Source organism: Bacillus rossius, chromosome 15, assembly GCF_032445375.1.
Source record: "Bacillus rossius redtenbacheri isolate Brsri chromosome 15, Brsri_v3, whole genome shotgun sequence".
NCBI lineage: Eukaryota > Metazoa > Arthropoda > Insecta > Phasmatodea > Bacillidae > Bacillus > Bacillus rossius.
In genome coordinates, this window is record NC_086342.1 from 36,692,121 (window position 1) to 36,715,473 (window position 23,353).

Genomic DNA, 23,353 nt, shown 5'->3' on the forward strand with positions numbered 1-23,353 from the left:
TATTCCCTCCCCCTGACTTTTTTCTCCCCCTTATTCTCCCCTCCTGACTCCCTCTCCCCCTGATTCCCCCCTCCCCCTGGCTATTCCCTCCCCCTGGCTATTCCCTCCCCCCTTATGCTCATCTCCCCCTTTACTCTCATACATGTCATCATCAACCCTCCCCTTCCTTGCTCCTGACCTCTCCTGGGTTCCTATACATGTGCAGAGGCTTGAGGCACTAGTATTTCAGCCTTGGAGAGCCCAGAGCCCTACCTCCTCCTGCTTGGGGTCACTTCATTTACTTCATTCATTGAGTTAAGACATAGTTTGGTTCTTAAACGTAGATTAACGTAATTGGGACACAGTGTTGGTGTGACATGATGGTCTGGTGAGACATGCCATGTAATTTTTAATTAACTTCTGTGATTTGTTTTGGCGACAGACGTTGGCTCTGTCTCGTAATGTAATGTAAATTGATTTGATTCCCGTTCATTCTAAATTATTGTTTTCGGCTGCCACCATTTAAATTTATGTTATTGGTAAATATTTTTTCTTGGTGCATATCTTGCTGTTCTGTACTGTGCCATGTCTTGTCTAGAGGCTGGTCACGTTCGCAGGTGTGGTTATAGCCACTAGAGTTTCTTGTCCCCTGGTTTCCTGGCCTGGGTATTTCTTTGTAAGAGATTTAGTCTCATATTTGCATGATGTGTGTACAGGTAGCCATTCGACTGTACCTCTTGTTGTGTTCAGCCTCGCGAGGCTTGCATTGCCTGTTTAAGCAGGTATTTGTTAATTGTTAAAGCCGTGGGATTTTATATCTGTGCAATCATTTTGTGTAATATATTGATAATTTTGTATTATATTTATATTGAAAGACATAACATGTACACACATTCTTCAGTTCGCACTTGTTACATTTGTTGTGGTACTCGCTGTACCCTGACCTTTAGCATACCTATGTTATGCTCCTTTTGGTGTAATGTAATTTTTGTGACTGCATATTAATGTTTAGGGTATGCTGTCATTATTTTGTATGGTGCTATTAGATGGCCCCCTTGTGTAAATGTTTAGTTTGTAATTCTATTTAAAGATTGCATTTTTGCTGCCACTTATTTATTTTGTGGTTAAAAATTAAATTTAACCTGGGTTCTTATTATAATCTTACTGATTTTTTGAGGCACTGTTTGTTCAAGTTGTAGTTTTGTGTTTATTTTGTAAACTTACCAATCGTGTACCTACTTGAATGTGAATGCATAAAATGTTATGCATAATAAAATAAGTATATTGCTCCTGTTGTATAAATTTTCTTAATTCTTTTGCAACTCATCAAGGTAGTTATGAGTCAGTTAAATCTATTTTCTTTTTACGAAACATTCCTAACGACTACATCTCTATTACAGCATAGGTGAAACTGCACCTGCGTGATAAATTTATTGTTATCTTGAGCACCGGACGGGAGGTGTCTTGGTGGGATTAGAACCCGGCATCCTTCATATGTAATTAGTTGGTTCAAGTTACAGTTACAGTGGCTTATTTGACAAGGTTATGTTTTAGTTGGAAAATGCACATATGGAAAGTATTGTTGAATGCTGTTCCTACATTTCAGATTTTACCTAACGATAGTCTGATGTGAGGATTCTGTAATGTTGTGGCATTCTGTGGTTCTGCACATTTTGTAACCTGGCGCTGCCACCAATATAATTATTTTGAACAGACATTTGGAAACTTAAATATCGATATTGCTTTGTTAGTAGGCCTGTGCGAATATGTTTTTTTGTTCGAATAGAATACGAATATCACATTCTTCGCGATACGAATATCGAATTAGATTAGTAAGAATGATAAATAGAATCCCACTATGGACATTTTTTCGTCATGTAACATCTTCGGAAAATTAGACAAATATTACTCAAGGGAAGGTTTGGCCAAGTTAAGTCAGCTGCAATAATAATATGGAAAATGTTTGTTAAAATATTTAAATTATGAAATAACTGTGTTTTAATTGTGCAACTAACTTAACGCAACTTAACATAAACACCCAACCTTATTTTCCACTGGTGGAGTAGTCACATACATTTTGATCCAGAAAATTTTCGTTAACATCAAAATATAGTGAAATCCATTGCAATGTATTTTACAAAAAAAAATTAATTTTTTTAAAAATTTTTATTCTAAATTAGTGATTGAGTGAGCTCATATTTACATATTTAATCCCTAGTTATTCACAAGTTTTTGTTCGTAACGGCAGCCAGGTAAATTGTATTTTAGTTCAGAAATATTATAAACACAATTTTTGCTAATTTCATCTGAAATCTTAAACCGTTAATTATGTATTTTTTTTATAGACTTTTGAGTCGCAACATCTGTTTCGTCATAGATATATACTGCAAGTAAGCTGCTTCTGTATCACATGGTGTTAGATTGATTGTGACTATTGATATATTTATATGCTGTTGAAACTATAACGTTTACTTCTTATAATGGCTATCTCAATGGAGTATCAGTGTTTTGTGGTGTTTTAGTCCATGGTTGTTGACTTTTTAAAAAATTTTTCCCACTTTATTGTATGTGACAAAAATAATACAAATAATAATTTATTTTCAAGTTTGAAATGACAAATAAACAGTGCATTGATTGATTTACATGATTTATTCAATTACTGTTTAGCGAGAGTGTATTATTTAAAAAAACACTTTTAATATTTTTGTATGTTTAAAATTATTGTTTATGTTTTTGATTATGAAGTCCCATTAAACATCAAAAAAGGGTATTTTTATTGCACAAATGACTTAATCTTACCAGCGAACGTTGGTATATGACATAAACTCATGAGGTATATGTCAAGTATTCATACGCAAATGAATATTCATTATTTCTAAGTGTTAGTATTTGAGGTCAAATAAAATATAAATAGTTTATTATTCATATTCGTACCCGCAAATTTGAATATTCACACAGGCCTATTTGTTAGTATTAAAATTAGACAGTTAAATAGTTAACTTATTTTTTTTTGTGATGCCCAATAATGACTGTTAATCTGGCTTTTGTTCTAGCTGTAAGCATTTTGCTGTAACACATAATGCACGCTCCTTTTTTCAGATATGTAGCTTGTTTGGGATGTGGATAATTCCTATACTAATGTGCCTGAAGAATGAATGGTGGCGTTTCATTTTCACGTGGCTGGTGTTTTCGTGTATTACAGCGCTGGTATTCAGGAAGGCTCTCCAGAAACCGATAGAAGGAACAACTCCAAGGTATTTTTCACTGTGGAAATTTTGTACTTAAAATGCAGCTACAGTAAAACTCGCTTAAGGCGTTCCCGCATAATACGTTTTCCCGTTTATAAAGTTTAAATAATTATTCCCTTGATCGCTTCCATATGTCCCTATGTTGATTTTTCCCATTCAAAAGTTTGTATTTTTAGATGCTTCTCGCTTATAACGTTCATCATTTTAGGAATAAAGTAGTGTAATAAAGTTTATCATTACACCCATAAACTTTATTTTTTAGTTAAACATTTAGACAATTGTTTCAAAATTAATAATAAACATTACCGTCAAAACCTTTGCTGCACGCAGCACGCTGTTACGATATATTTTTCGTCCAATCATCTGCTTGCTTTCGTATCCTTAGTGAGGCTGTTCCATCTGTACACCATTTCCTTCATTTGAGGCATAACGTCTGACGAATACACAACAGAAATAAACCACTAGCCATTCATTGACCTGTGACACGTGATGCAATATGAGAAGCTAATTCAGTTTCATTGTTTGTTGAGCACTGTGATAAAGATTTTATATGGACGTAATGATGAACATTTTAGTTTACTCATCTTGCTATGATTTCCGTTTTTGGCCAGACTTATACAGTATTTACCCGTAAATTGTGCATAATTTTTCGTAAAACGTATGTTGAAAAATCATGGTACGAGGCTTATTCAAAACTTGACAACGCCGAATGGCAACTCTGCATAATGCACAGGTGTCTTCAAGCTCCAAGGTTGGTTGACCTGCTACTGCTTAAAGAAACGATGAGCATCTTGCATGTTGATTGTGCTTTGTGATTTTGTTTTTCTGTGAGAAGACATAATGATTGCCAAATGTTTACGGTAACGATAATCTACGCCTGCTGAAAAAAAAAATGATTAAAAAAAAGCTCAGGATATGAAAACTTGTGCCTCGGGTAGAAAAAATGCCTCGGGTAGAAAAAATGTCTCGGAAAATCGTATACGCGATTGATGGTGGCGGGGTAAGTGGTTTTGATTGATGGTGTTACTACAATAAAAAAGTTTATTTAAAAGGTGAGAATTTGTAGTGTGTTTCAGTAGTTTTCAATATACATAATTTGTTTTAATCTTTTTAACATGGCATTGATTTCATTCGTACATGATCGAGATGTTTATGGCGCTTCACTGATGTAAACAAAACAGCTGCGATCGGTAGCCATTATATTGATAATTTTTTTCCGGTCTGTCATGTTAAAAATGTTACAATTCAGAGTTAATCCATAAATAAAATATTTATTACCCGGTAAATTTACCTAGATACATGTATTTACGACAAAGAATTGTACTGAAAATATTTATAAATTTTGTAATACCCTTGAAGCAAAATTAAATAATGCTGCAAAAACATCACCGCAGAGGTTAACACCAGTACCAAGAATGCTGACTGTGCTGAAGTTAGCTCTATCTGCTGGATATATTTACCGCCCAGTACGTCATTGTACAGAGAGCTTGGGACAACAGCCGACGCGATTCCACATAACTAAGGCAAATTCTGTGGTGGTTTATATTTTTTTACATCAAAATGTGCGATGATACTGATAGACGTAAGGACTTTCCTACAGGTGTCTACTACCATTAAAAAATAAAATTCAAGGTAGCATCAGTCTCCGATAGCCTCCAATGTGTGGTTTTCAAGGTATCTGTCACAAACATTAATTTTTCCCCACCCACTTTGGCCACTAGTAATGATAGAGCTAATACATAAGGGCCTTCCTACAGGTGTCTACTACCAATAAAAAATAAAATTAGAGAGGCAAACACTGTACATGTTGCACCAGGGCCTCTGAGGGTTTCCAATGTGTGGTTTTCATGGTAACTAAAATGGTAGGTAATTCAATATTTTGAATAATTACTGAATTCAATAATAAAATTTTAAAAGTAATGCGAGGCTTTAAACCAACAGCAAATATTTTGGTAATGTTATCCCCACAAATGGCCGAATTTTGAAAGAAAAGGCTGAACTAATATGTATTTCCCTTTTAAGAAGTTTTCCCTGTTAATAAGTTTTTATCATCCAGTCCCTTGAAAAACGTCTTAACAGGGTTTTACTGTATTTCTTAAAATAATATTCTAGTTGTGTATGTGGCTTTAAGGTATTTGTCATATAACCACTATACTTAGAACATCATGTGTTAACTAGTGCCACAGGTGGTTTGTGGCCTTAAGAAATGTGGTTAATAGATTTTCTATGGTTAACTTAATTTTTGTAGCAGAAGGTGATGGTAACTTAGTAAACAATTTTTGCAGAATTTATTGTTCAAACATTACAATTTAAAAAATAAATTTTACATGTTTATGCTTATTTCTTAAAACCTTTTTGAAAAGTAGTTCTTACAAGAAAATTTTTAAGGATAATGTGATTAGTTTGTGCCAACACCGGCTCAGTGGATTTATAAATAACCTGGGAACCAGAAATGAGTCTCGTGTGACCATTATCAGATTATTAGATTATCAGAGGTTTTCTTAATAAGCATGCTTCATGGCTGATGTGTATAGTCTTTAAAAAGTGATCAGAACTATAAATGACAGATGACACTGTAGCATGAAGTTAATTTAAGATCTAAAATGCTTAAGTTTTAAGTTTAGACTTTATACATATATATATATTTATTTATTGACAATAACACTTTTAAGCTGTTTCTGAACGGTAAGGATGTGCCCTACACCGATGCGGCCTTAACCAAAGGATTCTTCAATTCTAAGGGTGTGAAAGGATATCTAAATTCTTTTTGGTGCCAACACAGCCTTGTGCAGCAACAAAGAAATATGTTTTTGACAATTGGTTTACTTTCACTCATTGTCCACATTGTTTTTTCAGGCAGTTTATTTTTCACGTCCAAGTTAATCACTTGACAGGGGTGGCTCCATGGTCCTATGCCTATAGGCGTCTATTGTCTAGTATGTTGTCGCCGGGGGTTGTTGGGGCGTTACAGAGACGTTAAATCAGAAGGGCACCCCTGTGCCTAGGGGGCACACACAAACGTCGGCCGTGGGAGATTTGAATGTACGGGAAGGGAGGAAGAGGGGTAGGAGGGTGGTAACTTCGGGCTCTAGGGGGTGTAGCCCCTGTCGACATCAAGTGTTTGGTCAAAAAACATATAGACATTGATGGGAAAAGGAAAATTAAATTTTTAGTGTCTTTTAACTTATCTGTGCTGGTCAATCAGTACCTATTTCAATTTGTGATTTTGTATCGGAAAATTTTTTTCAAAGATTTTATTGTCACGTTTAATGATGTGATTGTGCCGAAAATTTGAATCTAACTGCCCCAAGGATAATTTAGCAGGAAACATTGTCAAAATATTTCCTAAGATAAATAAGTAAAACCACCATAGAAATTTAAGTTATAGGTTGGGTATGAAAATATTTGAAGAAGTAAATTTTTAAAATTTTCCGTGGGAGGGGCACAGGTAAATAGTACAGGAGCCCGTAGAGTCTAGAGCCACTACTGTCATTTGACAATATGTAATAAACATAAAATGTTGTAGGCTGCAGTTGGCTGGCTAAGCAACAGACTACCGTTACATTTTTACTGTGCCGGAAATTAGGTTTTTTGGCACTTTTTTTTTTTAATTTTATCATAATTTTAAAATTATTTTTGGAAATAATTTTATTTTCCATATAGATTGGTTTCATAAGGGAGTAGTTTTTTTTTAAGTCGACTGTACCGCAACTCGCCCCTGGTCGACCTTAGTGCGTGCCACCTCCGACAGAGGGAAGTCTTTTACGATAGTTCACTTCGAGCCGGACGACGAGAGTTGCCGAAGGTTTCCGACGCTCCTCCACCCTCTAGGACGAAGTCCTTGTTTTGAATTAGCGACGCGGCGCGGATGTGAGGGGACTCTTGCTCTGCACTCTGGAACGACCGCGTCGGTAGACCGCTGATCGTGTTTCGGGCTCCGTCCAGTTAAATCAAAGCTGACGCCGAGCAGCAGTACTAAGATGTAGTCCGATCAGAAAAGGGATGTTTCCCTATTTACCTTTTGGTTTTTAATTTTAGTCATCTCAGCATAGCCTCTACGTAGTAATCCTAGTTTCTCCGCGGACCAAATTTCTTGTCTGGTGCCGCATATATTTTTTTTCTTTTAACCGCGACGTCGGCCGCGCATCACCCTCCATCTTCCGACCAGGCAACATGGCTGTGCCTAACAACAACTACTACCCTGTTTTGGTAAGTTCTCTCTTCGGTCCTTTGAACTTTGTCTCTCTTGCGGTCGTTTTCTGACCCGACCTTGTTCTGTCTGTGGTGCAGATCTAATTTATTTTGGTTTGGTCTGTCCACAGACAGGGTCCTAGACCCCCCCCCCCCCCCTCCAAAGAGAAAGAAACCATCATGGGGAACAAAACAAGCCCAGCGACCTCCAATTTTGAATTGGTGGTTTCGCCAGTGGAAGCCCTCACTCCCGGCCTTTTCGCCATCAGCTACGAACCGCCAGAAAATCTTCAGTTCGTGAGAGCGAGTGCCAGCGAAAGTTTCTTTTGTTAATTTACAAATGTAATTTCAGATATTAGATTCGAACCAATTTAACAGTTTAGGTCTCTTCAGCCATCTCGAAATTGTATATGTGAAATGGTTATAATTAACCAATGATAAGATAATATGGTTATTACAGATTATTGTAAAATGTTAAAACTTTACGGTTTCTTTAAGAATGATGTGTTGGAAAAATAATTTTCTATTCGCGGCCCGGGTCGGTAAATGATTAAGTAAACTGAGCTCTCTTTAAAAATGGTTAAATGATAGAAGTGTTTTCTCTTTATAGCTTGTAACAGAAAATCTTGAAAACAAACTTTGATCTTAAATAAAAGGATGCCTATAAACGTAACTGTTTATTTTTATTACTTAAGGCAATAACGATCCACACTATGCTCCCAGGTCTTGATAGGGAGTTTACAAATTTTCTTTGGACCCACCCCGTGTCCGCCTCTGATGTTTAAATTTTGTTCTTAATTCTTATTTTCTGCCCGCCACTTCCAATGCCTGTTTTGTCGACATCTTGTCAATATTAATAACAAGGACACGAGTGGCGTTACAATTGGTAGCAGATCATGGTTTCGTCTATAGGCATACCTGAATAGGCATACGTAGAAAAAAAGAAAAAAAAGAATTTTTTTTGAAAAGGTTTAAATTTTGTTTGGTACTTAGGCCTGTTTTGTATGATATATTGTAAGCTGGAGCTGGCACCAAACAAGTTTCTTGTCCTTCTTTAAATGTTTTAAATTAATTTTCTCTCGTAGTTTTTCACGTGCGGTGAACGTCGTAGCTTCCAACGCCCACGCAAGCTTGCGCGAGGTCCCGCGCGACGCCGGGCGAGCAAGCGCCTGCCTTATCGCTTGTAACTCTACCGGCCGTCGACGCCTGTCCCCCCCCCCCCCCCCCCCACCGGTTCCTGCTGACGCCTAGGGTCGCGTTAGCTTATTCGTACCTTCTTCAGGGGTACCCAAAGTCCATCTCCCCGGGACCCTTTCGTCTCTTTAGCGCAAGACGATCGCTTGCGACATGATTTTAAAATTTATGCCCAGTAATTCTTGGAGAGTAAAGTTTCACGTGAGCCACTGATTAGTTCACTTTTTTTCTGATAGCCAGGTGGTTGCTGTCATGCTGTTACATCCCCTCTCCGTTCCACGCCATGCGGACTGTGTCGCACGCCAGCGTCTATTCTTCTAGGGCTGACCAAAGTTGACGTCTCTGTGGTGTCGCCAGGTTTTGTTTATCTCCGCCTGCCGTAGTTTCTTTACGACGGAGAATTATCTAAATTATCGTTTACTACTGTTGTCTCGCAGAAGTTAACTAAATGATTTAAATTTAAGGATTAAGTTTAGTGGTAAACAAAGAACTATACGTTATGAGTATTTTTTTTATCTGGTACCAATGTCTTTAATAGTTTAACACGCAAGTACTAGTTAAACAATGATTTTTAATATACCTACGTTTCAAGGCCTTCCCTCCCTTATCATAATAATTGTTTCAACCTGAGGGCTGATCGCGCATTGCCGGTGATTTTGAGATGTTAACTATGGGCGCCACCACGTGGAAGGGCACGTGGACCCGGCGGAGTCTCTCGCTCAGGGCGTGACGTAGCCCAAGTGGGGACGAGTTACCAGCCCTTTCTATCCTAGCTACCCAGACCTGGCCCGCTCTAGGCGTCGGGCACGCCACACTCCTAGACTCACTCACCACGTGATTAAATAAATACTCACTTTATATTTATTTTCCAGATTTAATTTCACTAACACGTCTCTCTACACGCCCGTTACACGTTACACATTACACGGTTAAAAAGCCTGAGGCACGAATCGGTTTAGGTGAAGGCATGGTCCGCACACGTGGCCATGCTGCAAAGTTTACTTATTACACGGTGATGAAAGAAACTCGACTGAGACAATTAATTAATTAAACAGTCCGCTGACCGAGAGCTGCCCCGAGGATGACGAACGAAAGCGATTTAAAAAGAATTAACGATACAGAAATTACTTGGTCAGAGATGAACAAAGGTTGAGGTCCCCGGGGTGCTGGCGCGTCTGCTCTCGGTCAGTGATGAAGATGGACTGGGCTGAGCTCATCGCTCGCAGGTGGCAACATGGCGCCCTTCGCGCCAACACAATTACCGTTACTATATTCTACGATTCCGTGCCCCGGCGAAAGTTGAGTAAATTACAGATAAACATTAAAAATATATAAAAATTACTGACAATGGAAAGTTCGTTACTATTTACTTATTTAATGATAATTCATATAAAAGCATTCCTATCCTCGTCCAAGTCCGTGCCTGTTCGGGTCCGCCCGGGCAACGTCTATAGTTATTTAAGGTAACCTATTTAAATTAAAGAAAACACAAGTAAATTGCACAACACTGGGGCAAAGACGAATGAAAACAAAAAGGGTTTACAAATAATATTAAAACGTAGCAAATTAGGGGTGCGGCGCACTGCAGGTAAGCGCCCTCTTGCCGGGCTAGACACACACGCACACACGCACGCACGAGCGGGAGGTTTGAATATAGATGGTGGTTGGGCGGTGTCGTATCGGGCTCAAAGGGGCCGCAGGCCCGGACGACGTCAATTGCCCCCTCCGAAAGTAGGCCGATATGACAGCGCCGTTTGACAGATGGTTGGGGGGCGTTGCCTGTGGTGTTTACGTCGCGCACTCCCACGTGGCAATGTTGATGTTTATGTTTGTGCGGGCAGGTGGCAATGTTGACATGACGGACGGACAAGCAATGTTTACACGATGGAAGGGCGAGCAATGTTTACATGATGGCGGCGAGCAATGTTTACAAAATGACAGTTGAGCAATATTTACACTATGGAGGACGATACACACGGACAGAATGGGCGCTGGCTGACTAACCTTGTGGGTGGTGACCCACCAGTTGTCCCGAGCCCCAAATCTGCGTCAGCTGCGGCTGCGGCGGCTGCTGCGTGTGATAGCGTGGCGGTGGCCAGGGCGCCGGCCGGCAGGGGCGGCGGCGGCCAAGGTCAGGCGGCTCGTGGCAGGCGGGCAGCAAGCGCGGGCGGCGCTCGGCACGGCCCGGCTCAGCCTCGCCGACAGGCGGGCGCTTCGCGGCCCGTCGTGACAGACGGGTGACAGGTGTCGAAGTCCGGGTGGTGGTCACGTTCGGTGGTGGGACGGTCGGGCGTCCCGGCGTCGTGGCGTCGACCTGCATCGCGACAGGCGGATGTAGGGAGCTCAGGCGACTCTTCACGGTGCGGCGTCCCAATGTTGCCAACTTGCGACATTTTTGTGGCGTCTCGGGCGGCAGGGCACTTGACCGGTGTTCCGGTACTGCGGCATTCGGCGTCGGAATCGGGCGTCGTGGCGTCTCGGTCGTTCCTGGCGTCGCGTCAGGTGGGCCTGTAGGCGGCGTCCGCGTCGGTGTCGCGCGCGTCCTTCTCTTTCGGTCCGGTTCATCCGTCTGTGCCTCGAAACCAGGCGGGCACAGAGGAGCAAATCCAGGCGGCGGGGCGGCGCTCAGGCGTCTCGGCGTCATGGCCCTGGACATCGTGTCGCAAAGCGTCCTGTTTGCGACTGCGCACTCTGGTAGCGGTGACGACGGCCGGATGACGTCGAAGCCAGGTGGTGGCGACAAGGTGACACGAAGCGTCGGCGTCGAATCTGGTGGCGTCCGTGGCGAGTCGTGTGGCGGAGACGATGCGGGTTTCGCCGGAAATGACCTTGGTGGCGTCGGGACGGCGGTTCGGTGCGGTGGCGAGGTCATTCCGGCGTCGGGAGGTGTCTCCGACACGAGGCGGGTGCTGGACGGCGTGGCAGACTGCGGTGGGACGGTCGTTGTCGGGCGTCGCTCGGTTGGCTTCGGCGAGTCAAGCGTCATCATAGTCGGGATGAGTGGCGTCAGGTCGGCGAAACGAGGTCTTGCTGGCGATGATGCGTTTGGACCAGCGTCGGGAGACGTCAGGTCGACGAGAGGTGCCGAGGTTGGCGGCTCCAGGACAGGAGGTGGCGGAAGCGTAATTGTCGGAGTCGGGATAAGTGGCGTCGGGTCGACCAAACGCAGTGTGGCAGACGGCGGCGGAATCGGACTTGTGTCGGGAGCCGTCAAGTCGATGAGCGTCGGCACGGCGGGCGTCGGCGTCGTGACGACGGGCGTCGGCGTCGGGACGACGGGCGTCAGGACGACGGGCGTCTTTGTCAGAGCGGTAGGCGTCGGTAACGTAACACGTGGCGGTGCGGGTGACGTCAGGACGTACCTTCGTGGTGCTGGTGTCGGCGTCGTGCGTGAGGAGTCGGCTTGGTGCTGCGGTGACGTTCCGGCAACGGGCGGCGTCCTTGGCACGGGCGGCGTCGGCGAGTCGAGCAGAATCTTTTTCGGCGTGGTTGGCTTCGGCGTGAGCGGCGTCTTTTCCGGCGTGAGTGGTGTCGGCGTGAGCGGCGTCGGCGTTTCGGGAAGCGTCGAGGCGTGTCGTGGAGAATCTTCCGGCGTCTCTGCCTCGTACTGCGCCTGGGTGACTGGGCAGGCGGTACATTGTGTGCACGTAAAGGCAAAAAACTTGCGCAGCATGGTCCATTCACGTTCGCCGATACAGCCACGATGCCACAGGCCGGTACATTCCTGGCAGCGGAATCCCTCGCTACTATCTCCAGGACACGACCTAGCTCCACACTTCGTCACGCCGTGTACGCGGTACTCCGTGCAGTAGCCACACTCATATCCGGCGGTGGTCCTGCCATGTAAGTCCCAACTCGGGCAGGGGAAATAACACCCGATACACTCGTCCGGATACGGATGCATGTCTACGCACGTGGTACTCTACACGCGAACCGTCCTCACGAACACATCAGCACTGTGTTACTTACTGCGCTCGGAGTCCGTTGTTTGTGCGCGGATTCCTGGAAGCGTGCGCTTGGCTGATCACGTGGCCGGCGCGCCAGAGTCCCGCTATGCGCTCCGCGCGAACAATAGTTCCGGCGCGAACTTTAGTTCCGCGCGCTCCGCGTAACAACCGCCTATCTCACACGCTCGTACAGGTCTGGTTTTCGCGGAAGATGTAACTCGCCCCACGCTCTTGGGCGCCATTTGAGGGCTGATCGCGCATTGCCGGTGATTTTGAGATGTTAACTATGGGCGCCACCACGTGGAAGGGCACGTGGACCCGGCGGAGTCTCTCGCTCAGGGCGTGACGTAGCCCAAGTGGGGACGAGTTACCAGCCCTTTCTATCCTAGCTACCCAGACCTGGCCCGCTCTAGGCGTCGGGCACGCCACACTCCTAGACTCACTCACCACGTGATTAAATAAATACTCACTTTATATTTATTTTCCAGATTTAATTTCACTAACACGTCTCTCTACACGCCCGTTACACGTTACACATTACACGGTTAAAAAGCCTGAGGCACGAATCGGTTTAGGTGAAGGCATGGTCCGCACACGTGGCCATGCTGCAAAGTTTACTTATTACACGGTGATGAAAGAAACTCGACTGAGACAATTAATTAATTAAACAGTCCGCTGACCGAGAGCTGCCCCGAGGATGACGAACGAAAGCGATTTAAAAAGAATTAACGATACAGAAATTACTTGGTCAGAGATGAACAAAGGTTGAGGTCCCCGGGGTGCTGGCGCGTCTGCTCTCGGTCAGTGATGAAGATGGACTGGGCTGAGCTCATCGCTCGCAGGTGGCAACATGGCGCCCTTCGCGCCAACACAATTACCGTTACTATATTCTACGATTCCGTGCCCCGGCGAAAGTTGAGTAAATTACAGATAAACATTAAAAATATATAAAAATTACTGACAATGGAAAGTTCGTTACTATTTACTTATTTAATGATAATTCATATAAAAGCATTCCTATCCTCGTCCAAGTCCGTGCCTGTTCGGGTCCGCCCGGGCAACGTCTATAGTTATTTAAGGTAACCTATTTAAATTAAAGAAAACACAAGTAAATTGCACAACACTGGGGCAAAGACGAATGAAAACAAAAAGGGTTTACAAATAATATTAAAACGTAGCAAATTAGGGGTGCGGCGCACTGCAGCTAAGCGCCCTCTTGCCGGGCTAGACACACACGCACACACGCACGCACGAGCGGGAGGTTTGAATATAGATGGTGGTTGGGCGGTGTCGTATCGGGCTCAAAGGGGCCGCAGGCCCGGACGACGTCAAACCTATACTTAAAGACATTTGCTTTATAAAAATTTCACTTCTTAAATTGTTAAAGTAGTAATAAACATAATATAGTATTAAAATAATAATATAATCGAGCGTATTAAAAAAAAAGTTTTTCACCGAAAGTAAGCACCTACGAGGTGACTAGCCTCATTTTATATCCATACTAATCACCGAGAGTGGTGATATCCTTTTCAACTTCCAACGAGAGGTCCACTACATTAATTTGTGTATGTTTAAGCATCCTGTTTATAGGCTAGCACACTATAGGCAATTTAAAATACTTTAATTGTTAATTTTACATACGTAAGTTCAGTCTTTAGCAAACTGATTAACGTAAATAGTTTTAATTTTTGTTTAATTTTTTTTACTCTGTAATACTTCTCTGATACCTTTTGAATTTTCATGAATTTTGTCCAGCGATTTATTTATCTAGTGAATTTTTGATTATATACAATTTTTTTAATAAATAATAATAATAATCTGTAAAGTAAGCAAGAATAATGTTTTGTAGTAATTTTTTTAACTGACTTTTGATTTAACAAAGTTTATATATTTTTTTTATTTTCCTTGTACGTAAATGTGATGTACAGCGACGTATATAAAGTCTAAGCACAGAAGCTGTCACATCTAGCCATTTTTTTTATTTTATCTTTTGCATTCTACCCCCAAAGTCGTATTTATTCTACACCGTTAATGATCACATTGTTTATTTAAGTAAGAGCTACGTGACTTCCAGACGGCAAACTGGTTTCTTTTATATGTGTTTTCAAAAGTAGGACTTAGGTCAAGCTAGCCACAGTGCAGCACAAAAATCAGTCCTCTGAGCCAACGAGCCAAGACTGGGTCCTCTGGGTGAAATATCCCATGACCACCGGAGTGAACCCTGGGTCAAATCCCCAGCACTCTACTTTGGACGACCTGTCCAACCCTCCCTTACTGGCAGTGTGAAAACTATCAGCAGTCATGGAAGGTCGAACCGCTCAATTGTAATTCACCCCTTTTTAGATTTTGTTTAATATATTTTATTGCGATTTATATATATTTATTTAAATAATTTAAATTCGAGTGCGAAGAGTAGTTAATTTAATTTTTTGTTGTTTTCAAAAAACTTTTTAATAACAGATATTGAATTAATTATATTAAAAACATCAGAGTTGTTGAGGCTGAAATCCCTAAAGCAAAATATACAAGGCAGTCATCACTCTATAAGATTAAATATTTAAAACGTACATCATATTTCTTATTCATTACATTAACTTTAATTAGAGGTATAATCAAAGCTATTATTAATAATATTCCTAAATTCATTCACAGTATTTTTACCTTTTCAAATTTATTAATGTGGTTGATCGTTTTGGGTCTCGAACCCAGTCTAGCTTGGGGAAAAAACCCTCGTAGGTCTCTTTGCTCCGGCCTGTTGGTCTGATCAACCATCAGTGCACGGACATACGGAGCCTACGTAGCTAAGATCCGTAGATTCCGGGACCGAGGTGTTGCTTCGCTTTTAGCAAGCATCAAGTCTTCTCCATAGCCTGATTGAGCAGGGCTGAGTCCCAATGCCTTCGGCTTCTTGTGGAAAGATGTTTTGTACAGGGGTTTTAATTCCCATTCTAGTTTTAAGTTACAAGGAGTGTATAGTCTCCATTTTATACTGAGTGCAAGGACGCAGGTACCTTTTTCGCCTCAGTGGCCTTATGGCCTCCCTCACAGTGCCCAACAGATGGAATCTACAGCTTGTCCAATCATAGAGATCAACCACGTATAAATTTCACGTCATTAATTTAGTACCTACTAAAGTTTATAATATAAACAGTATTTCAAGTTCACAGAATCATGTTTTAAATCATGGTACCCTACGAGGTCCGAATACGTCGGAAGCCTGACTTTGAGACGTGACAGCGCTGCGCGCGCGCGATAAAAGTTAGTAGTAGGATACAGGGGAACCTGGTTACTCACCTAACAAGAAGTGGTTTTTTTTTCTCTATGCTCCGCATTCAAGCGGGGGAGTATGTGCCGGGAATTAGGTTTTTTGGCACGTTTTTTTTTTTTAATTTTATCATAATTTTAAAATTATTTTTGGAAATAATTTTATTTTCCATATAGATTGGTTTCATAAGGGAGTAGTTTTTTTTTAAGTCGACTGTACCGCAACTCGCCCCTGGTCGACCTTAATGCGTGCCACCTCCGACAGAGGGAAGTCTTTTACGATAGTTCACTTCGAGCCGGACGACGAGAGTTGCCGAAGGTTTCCGACGCTCCTCCACCCTCTAGGACGAAGTCCTTGTTTTGAATTAGCGACGCGGCGCGGATGTGAGGGGACTCTTGCTCTGCACTCTGGAACGACCGCGTCGGTAGACCGCTGATCGTGTTTCGGGCTCCGTCCAGTTAAATCAAAGCTGACGCCGAGCAGCAGTACTAAGATGTAGTCCGATCAGAAAAGGGATGTTTCCCTATTTACCTTTTGGTTTTTAATTTTAGTCATCTCAGCATAGCCTCTACGTAGTAATCCTAGTTTCTCCGCGGACCAAATTTCTTGTCTGGTGCCGCATATATTTTTTTTCTTTTAACCGCGACGTCGGCCGCGCATCACCCTCCATCTTCCGACCAGGCAACATGGCTGTGCCTAACAACAACTACTACCCTGTTTTGGTAAGTTCTCTCTTCGGTCCTTTGAACTTTGTCTCTCTTGCGGTCGTTTTCTGACCCGACCTTGTTCTGTCTGTGGTGCAGATCTAATTTATTTTGGTTTGGTCTGTCCACAGACAGGGTCCTAGACCCCCCCCCCCCTCCAAAGAGAAAGAAACCATCATGGGGAACAAAACAAGCCCAGCGACCTCCAATTTTGAATTGGTGGTTTCGCCAGTAGAAGCCCTCACTCCCGGCCTTTTCGCCATCAGCTACGAACCGCCAGAAAATCTTCAGTTCGTGAGAGCGAGTGCCAGCGAAAGTTTCTTTTGTTAATTTACAAATGTAATTTCAGATATTAGATTCGAACCAATTTAACAGTTTAGGTCTCTTCAGCCATCTCGAAATTGTATATGTGAAATGGTTATAATTAACCAATGATAAGATAATATGGTTATTACAGATTATTGTAAAATGTTAAAACTTTACGGTTTCTTTAAGAATGATGTGTTGGAAAAATAATTTTCTATTCGCGGCCCGGTTCGGTAAATGATTAAGTAAACTGAGCTCTCTTTAAAAATGGTTAAATGATAGAAGTGTTTTCTCTTTATAGCTTGTAACAGAAAATCTTGAAAACAAACTTTGATCTTAAATAAAAGGATGCCTATAAACGTAACTGTTTATTTTTATTACTTAAGGCAATAACGATCCACACTATGCTCCCAGGTCTTGATAGGGAGTTTACAAATTTTCTTTGGACCCACCCCGTGTCCGCCTCTGATGTTTAAATTTTGTTCTTAATTCTTATTTTCTGCCCGCCACTTCCAATGCCTGTTTTGTCGACATCTTGTCAATATTAATAACAAGTACACGAGTGGCGTTACATTACTCACAAATATAGCGCCACGAAAATCTTGCAGGCCACAAAGGATGCATTAAAAATGTGAGCAGCTGGGCTTTCATGAAAGCCCGTATCGGCAACTCTGCAAAGTTCTTTGCAGTTATCGGAAGGTCAACGAAAAGGACTGACATCCTTTACAGGGTTCGTACGCCGCCTTAATATCCTTAAAAAGCCCTTAATTTGTCTTTAAATAAATATGAGTTCTTAAAAGCCCTTCACTGAGAATCCTTAAAAATGCCTTAATAAAAACTGGTAGCTTTCAAGTAATGAATAAATGTGGGTATTTCAATATTATTTTGTTTCAGACTTGGCAGCAGACAATGCTTTGCGCTTGTGTAGTACAATAATGAATATTGGGACATGGGATTAGATTTCGTATATAAAAAAATGCTATAAATTAGTTGTATGTATTTTATTTCTCATATTTAAATTAAAAGGTGTGTTATCCTCTCTTACATTGAACTTATAAAGCAAAGGTAATTAGTGATAAAATAAATGTTAGGCCTACGAATTTGAGATGGAGCCTATGGTTGGGTAAGAATTGTGTTCCAGATATAATTCTGGACAGTAGGAGTACTCGAGTAAAAGGTAAACTAACCAAAGAAATTATTTTTTGTGCCTTAACTATTTGACGTAGTTATTTTCTTGGGGGATTTTGTAATACAAAGAATCAATTTTCTACTTCTTGATAGTAGTAAAGCAAAAGTAAAGAGTTCCTTAAAAACTGCTTAATTTTTCATTTCATAGCACGAGATGGTACAAACCATGCTTTAAAATGTACTTTTCAAGGATTCTTTAAAAAGGTATTCGGAAGCAGCAAATATTAGGGAAGATATCAGCCATGGCCCTTGTAAGGAACCATCCAGGGCGTTCAAGAAAAAGGGCGGGTGGGATCCCTGGGGCCTAGACACAAGGGAGGCCCAACAGAGTTGAAAGATTTTTTCGTACCTGAGTTTACCCTGATAGCATGACTAAAATTACAAGTCTATTGCGCATAGAATTTATCGGAAACCTCACAAGTTAAGCGATGTACGCAGATGATGTTTACAGTTATTGCAGTGGTAAAATTTATAGTCTTAAGAGTTTTTTTAAAAATTTTGGTTTTTATAAATTGTGCATCAAGTAATGAGGAGGGGATCCGACAAAATGATTTGCCCCTGGGCCCTTGGTTTCTTTTGACAGCCCTGGGACCACCCCGGCATGTTTCTGGGGTGATTTTAGGAAATTGTGGGAAACTTAATTTAAGCATGTAGTAGATTAGCTTCTGTGTTGTAGCAGTGTCCTTGGCAAATAATTCACCGACGTTTCGGTTGACATTACAGTTGCCATCATCAGAGAGCAGTTACCTATGGAGGTTCTTACCAGTTGTCCTGCCTGTATACACTCTCGCCTGGAACCCACTCTTTAGAAATCCTCAAAACATAGCTTCACAGCCAACATCAGACAAATCGCCCCTGATTGGCAAAACAGCCCAGCCAACTGGAAGACAGGAAGGCTCTGATTGGCTCACAGCTGCAACCAATCAGGAAGCACCTTCCCCTCAGGTGAGAGTATATAAAGGCAGGACAACTGGTAAGGGTGATTGCTCCCTGATGATGGCGACTGCAATGTCGACCGAAACGTCGGTGAATTATTCACCAAGGACACGGCTACAACCCAGAAGCCAAGCTACTTCAGACAATGGCAGTGAAAGCCTGCGAACATTTTTAATTTAAGCATGTTTAGGCCGCGATTCAACCCAATTCCCTCTGGAATGCAACTCCATTAGTATCAAATGTCAAGGGTTGCTACAGGTGTAAGAAACAGGTAAAATAGTGAAAAGTCAAGGAAATAAAAATGGCTAGGGAATACCTGGAAAATAAGTGCAATCACAATATATTTCTAGAATGTTTTCTTGTGACACCAAAATTAATCAAAAAAATACTGCTTCAGGCCAAAATTTAGTCATCTCAAAAAAGTTAAAATGTTTAATATCAGGAAATTCAGTCCTGGGCGCTTTACGGCAATCACAAGGGGTGAAAAAAAAAACTTATTTCCACATCTTTGTATACATGTTTGATAACCTACATTCGATAGTTTTAGGTAAATCTATAGCAAGTTTACAAACTTTTTAAAATGGCATAAAATTAAGGGAACATTTACGACGTGCACAACCTGTTTTTACTCCAGAAAGCAACACCACGGGAGGCATGTCTGGAAGCTCAGGGAAAAGTGGAAAAGTCAGGAAATTTTGGTATTCTAAGCTTGTAGCCACCCTGACTGTTCCAATGCTCTACACAGCTGTCACCAAAAAAAAAAATTACGGACGTGCCCTAAGTCTTTAGATATCGTAAATGTGACTACGATGATGGCTACACCTATAACATACTGAAAGTGACAATCTTACAGTTTGTGCTGTTCCTTGGGCACTCAGTTAATTATAAAAAAATAATTTCTAACTTGCAATAAATTTCAAAGGGACACTACAATGCTCAAGTTTCCTCCCGTCAGTTTTACTTGGTTTCAATTCCAGACTGGTTGAGACCGGACAGTTCTTACGTGGGTGATGTGAAGGACGTTGCTGTGGCGGGAGTTTTCTCGAGGTACTCCCATTCCCTCTTATCATTTCACTCCTCTTTATAACTCTAATGAACTTGATGTTGATGAGATCACTAACCTTAGTTTTCTCCCCTGGTGACTAATAATGCTGGCTTCTGATTTTTGACGTGATAACGTCTTACAAATCGATGAATGCCGGCTGCACGCACGAAAAAGCATGACTCATTGTCACGTTCCGCCTGAGCCGACCATGCTTGCGAGAACGTGGAACAAGCGATAGAGAGGCACGATCGGCCTAAGCGTTCGGCTTGTGACGCATCTATCTCTCTTCCAATCACGTTATCGCGTAAAATTATCGTCCGTAAAACAAATTTACAGACAACCCCCTTTTTTTATTTAAATTTTAATGGCATTTAATTTTCTTAGTATTCTTTGAGCTTCATCAATTGACATCTAAAGTAGTGCTTCTTTTAGTGTGTAATTTATCTAAAATACTGTATTCAAATAAGTGTACGTAGATGTGTACAATTTTAAGCAAGTTAAAATGGCTTAGTGATATTTCTGCATTATGCAGATTAAACAATAAATTTTAATATTTATACTGGAAGATTTGTAATTTATTTTGAATATGTAGCATTTATTTTTGACGTGATAACGTCTTATAAATCGATGAATGCCTGCTGCACGCACGAAAAAGCATGACTCATTGTTACGTTCCGCCTGAGCCGAGCGTGCAAGAACCGGTCAACCACCGTGCGAGAAAAGCTTCTATAATATCAAACAGGTTAAGGCAGGCTTTTTAAATGCAGCAATTTAAAAAATTTGATTTGACGTTATCACGTAAAATTATCATCCGTAAACCGACTTTACAGACAACCAACCCCCCCCCCCCCCCCCCCCCCCCCCAATTCCTTTTTTATGTTTATGGATTTAATTGTGGGAAATGCGTGTTTGTGTTTGGATGTGTCTAAATGTGTAAAGGTGGCTGTGATGCTCTGTCCTACAGACAATACGTGATTGTTTTCTCTTAATCCAGACTAGTGTACAAGTGGTTCTACTTCATCTACAAGCTGAGCTACGGTCTGGGGATAATAGGCTACGTGGTGATGATGGCCACGTTCTTTGGCTTCAACATTCTCTTCGATGCCAAGCCACACACGTGGATGGACGTGGGCCTGTTGTTTCTCTTCTACGGGCTCTACTATGGCGTGCTGGGCAGAGACATTGCAGAGATTTGCGCAGATAAAATGGCATCTCACGTAGGGGTCAGTGTCAAATATATTTTTTTCCATTTTTATTTCCAAAACTTTATTATTTATTTAAATGAGGTGTGTATCTTATCCTATGCTATTTTTTATTATTATTTTCATGTTTGTACTGATAAGTTAATTCAGTTTTTATTTAAATGTATTTGTGACAATTTTTGGTATGTGTAGGCTATAATATTTATCAGGTTTATTTTGCATATATGTACCTAGTTAGTAAAGATGCATGTGGTTAAGTGTAAGACAAGGCCATTTAAAATAAGGCAATGTATAAAATAAATAAATAAATAATGCATTTAGAATTTAACAGCAAAACTTTATTTCGGTTTAAATAATTTAAAAAGTGGCAATTTCACAAATAATTTTGATCAATATCATTGCTTTTTGCCATTGAAGGTCCTGTATTTCATTTACAGCCACTGTTAAAATTTTTTGTAAACATTTCAATAATTTTTTTTTACTGATTTGTTGCAAAGCCTGTTTTTCAAGTGTTTTGTGACTGATTGAAAATATAGCTTGTAAACCTTTCTAAAATTACTTTCTTTTCAAGTCTACTTGTTGCAAACATCAAAATGTGTCACTTCTCTGTTCAGGAATGGATGCAAGTGGCTACTGCGTACTGATTCATGTCGAATAGGACCCGTTGCTGTTTTTTCATTTTGGATTCTGTGCTGCAGTACTACACAGCGCAAGGCATGCCAACACGACACCTGGAGAGTGGGGTTTGTGCCGTGTGCGGCAATAAACTTTTGGTTCAAGAAGAAGAGGAGGGGGTGCTTGAGAACACGTACAAGCTGACCTGTGACCACGTGTATCCTTCGAAAAACAAGATGCACATGTTTCTGTGCCTGGGCATGTAAACTGAGTTCTAAGACACAGTCGTCACTTGACCTGCAAAGTTTTAGGTTAATTTCAAAGAATGACCCCTATAAGTCGTTACCTATGGTGGTTTTCAGAAAATTTCTATGTAGTTTTCGTTTCTTAGGCAACAAACCTTAAAAACATTGTCTCGTGAAATGTTTTTTTTTATACATGATTACCTAGAATGTTTGCCAGGATTCTAGACTTTTATTTAAAATAAGTACTTAGGTTAGCATCTTGAAATGTTCAGAAAAGTTTGAATTTATAGAATTAGCGTAGTACACAAACTGAGCCTTTTGTTGAACTGTCAGCATGTTACCACTTGCCACTGCACACTAAAGCAGAGTGAACGGGGTAGTCTCGCAGCCCGACTCACTCTCGTGCTTGCGGCATTTTAGCCTCGTGATCGTACAAGGTCGCTGAAAAACTTAATTCTTTTCTTTGGAGAGACGTTATAAACATGTTACACCCTGGGAAGATATTGAACATCCAACACCTTAGAGAGGTTGTGACTGCTGCAGTTGTTACTCTAATAATTGTGGACACGACTCAACAAGCTAGGAGATTGAACGCCGGTAGTCATCACCGGAGCTGAAATGGTGCACATATCAGTGTACTAAGCTAAATATGAAAAATTTAAATTATGCTGAACATTTTAAAATGCCATACATGTATCTCCACTGAATTTTATAGCAACAGTACAACAGTTTAGAATCCCAACAATCATTCTCATTCTTTATGATTCTGTATATAACTGCTGTGATTTTGCACAAATCACTCTCAGATGGCTACTGTACATAAAATATGCAGCAGAATCCTCACAAGAAAATGCCACTCGAACAACTTCCAGCGTAATAAGTTAAAAAAAATTTAGCACTTGACATATTAATACATACAATGTACCCTTTTACGAAGTTTTTTTCTTGTTAGTAAGTCTTAATTTCTAAGTGTACGCTCCCGATTATCCGCAAAAGAGCCGAAAATGGGAAACAAAAAAGGAAACATTAAATTAAACTTACAAATCTAAACATGTATGTACAGTAAAAGTTACAATTAACAGTAACAAATTTTAAATGATGCTAAAATTATAGTATTTTACTGAATAATTAACATACAATACATTTCAGTAATGTGAACATAAAAGTGTTCGGTACTTGCTTCGTAACAAGGATACAGTACTGTACGTACTCAGAGACTTCATTAGACACTGCGTGATTTTCGAGAAGGCCTGTGGCATTTTACTGTATACTGCACACAATACACTCG

The 23,353-nt window shown here is 41.1% G+C and overlaps 1 protein-coding gene across 3 annotated transcripts in view; it reads left to right on the plus strand.

Annotated features, from left to right (window-relative positions):
• The window catches only part of LOC134539292 (E3 ubiquitin ligase Rnf121), a 50,866-nt gene that overhangs the window by 21,457 nt on the left and 6,056 nt on the right, over positions 1–23,353 (plus strand). For all 3 annotated transcript variants that reach the window (XM_063381191.1, XM_063381190.1, XM_063381192.1), the window contains 3 exons: positions 3,079–3,233; positions 20,998–21,226; positions 21,904–22,037. In XM_063381191.1, the coding sequence (XP_063237261.1) occupies positions 3,079–3,233; positions 20,998–21,226; positions 21,904–22,037 (518 nt within the window). The remainder of the gene's footprint in view (positions 1–3,078; positions 3,234–20,997; positions 21,227–21,903; positions 22,038–23,353) is intronic.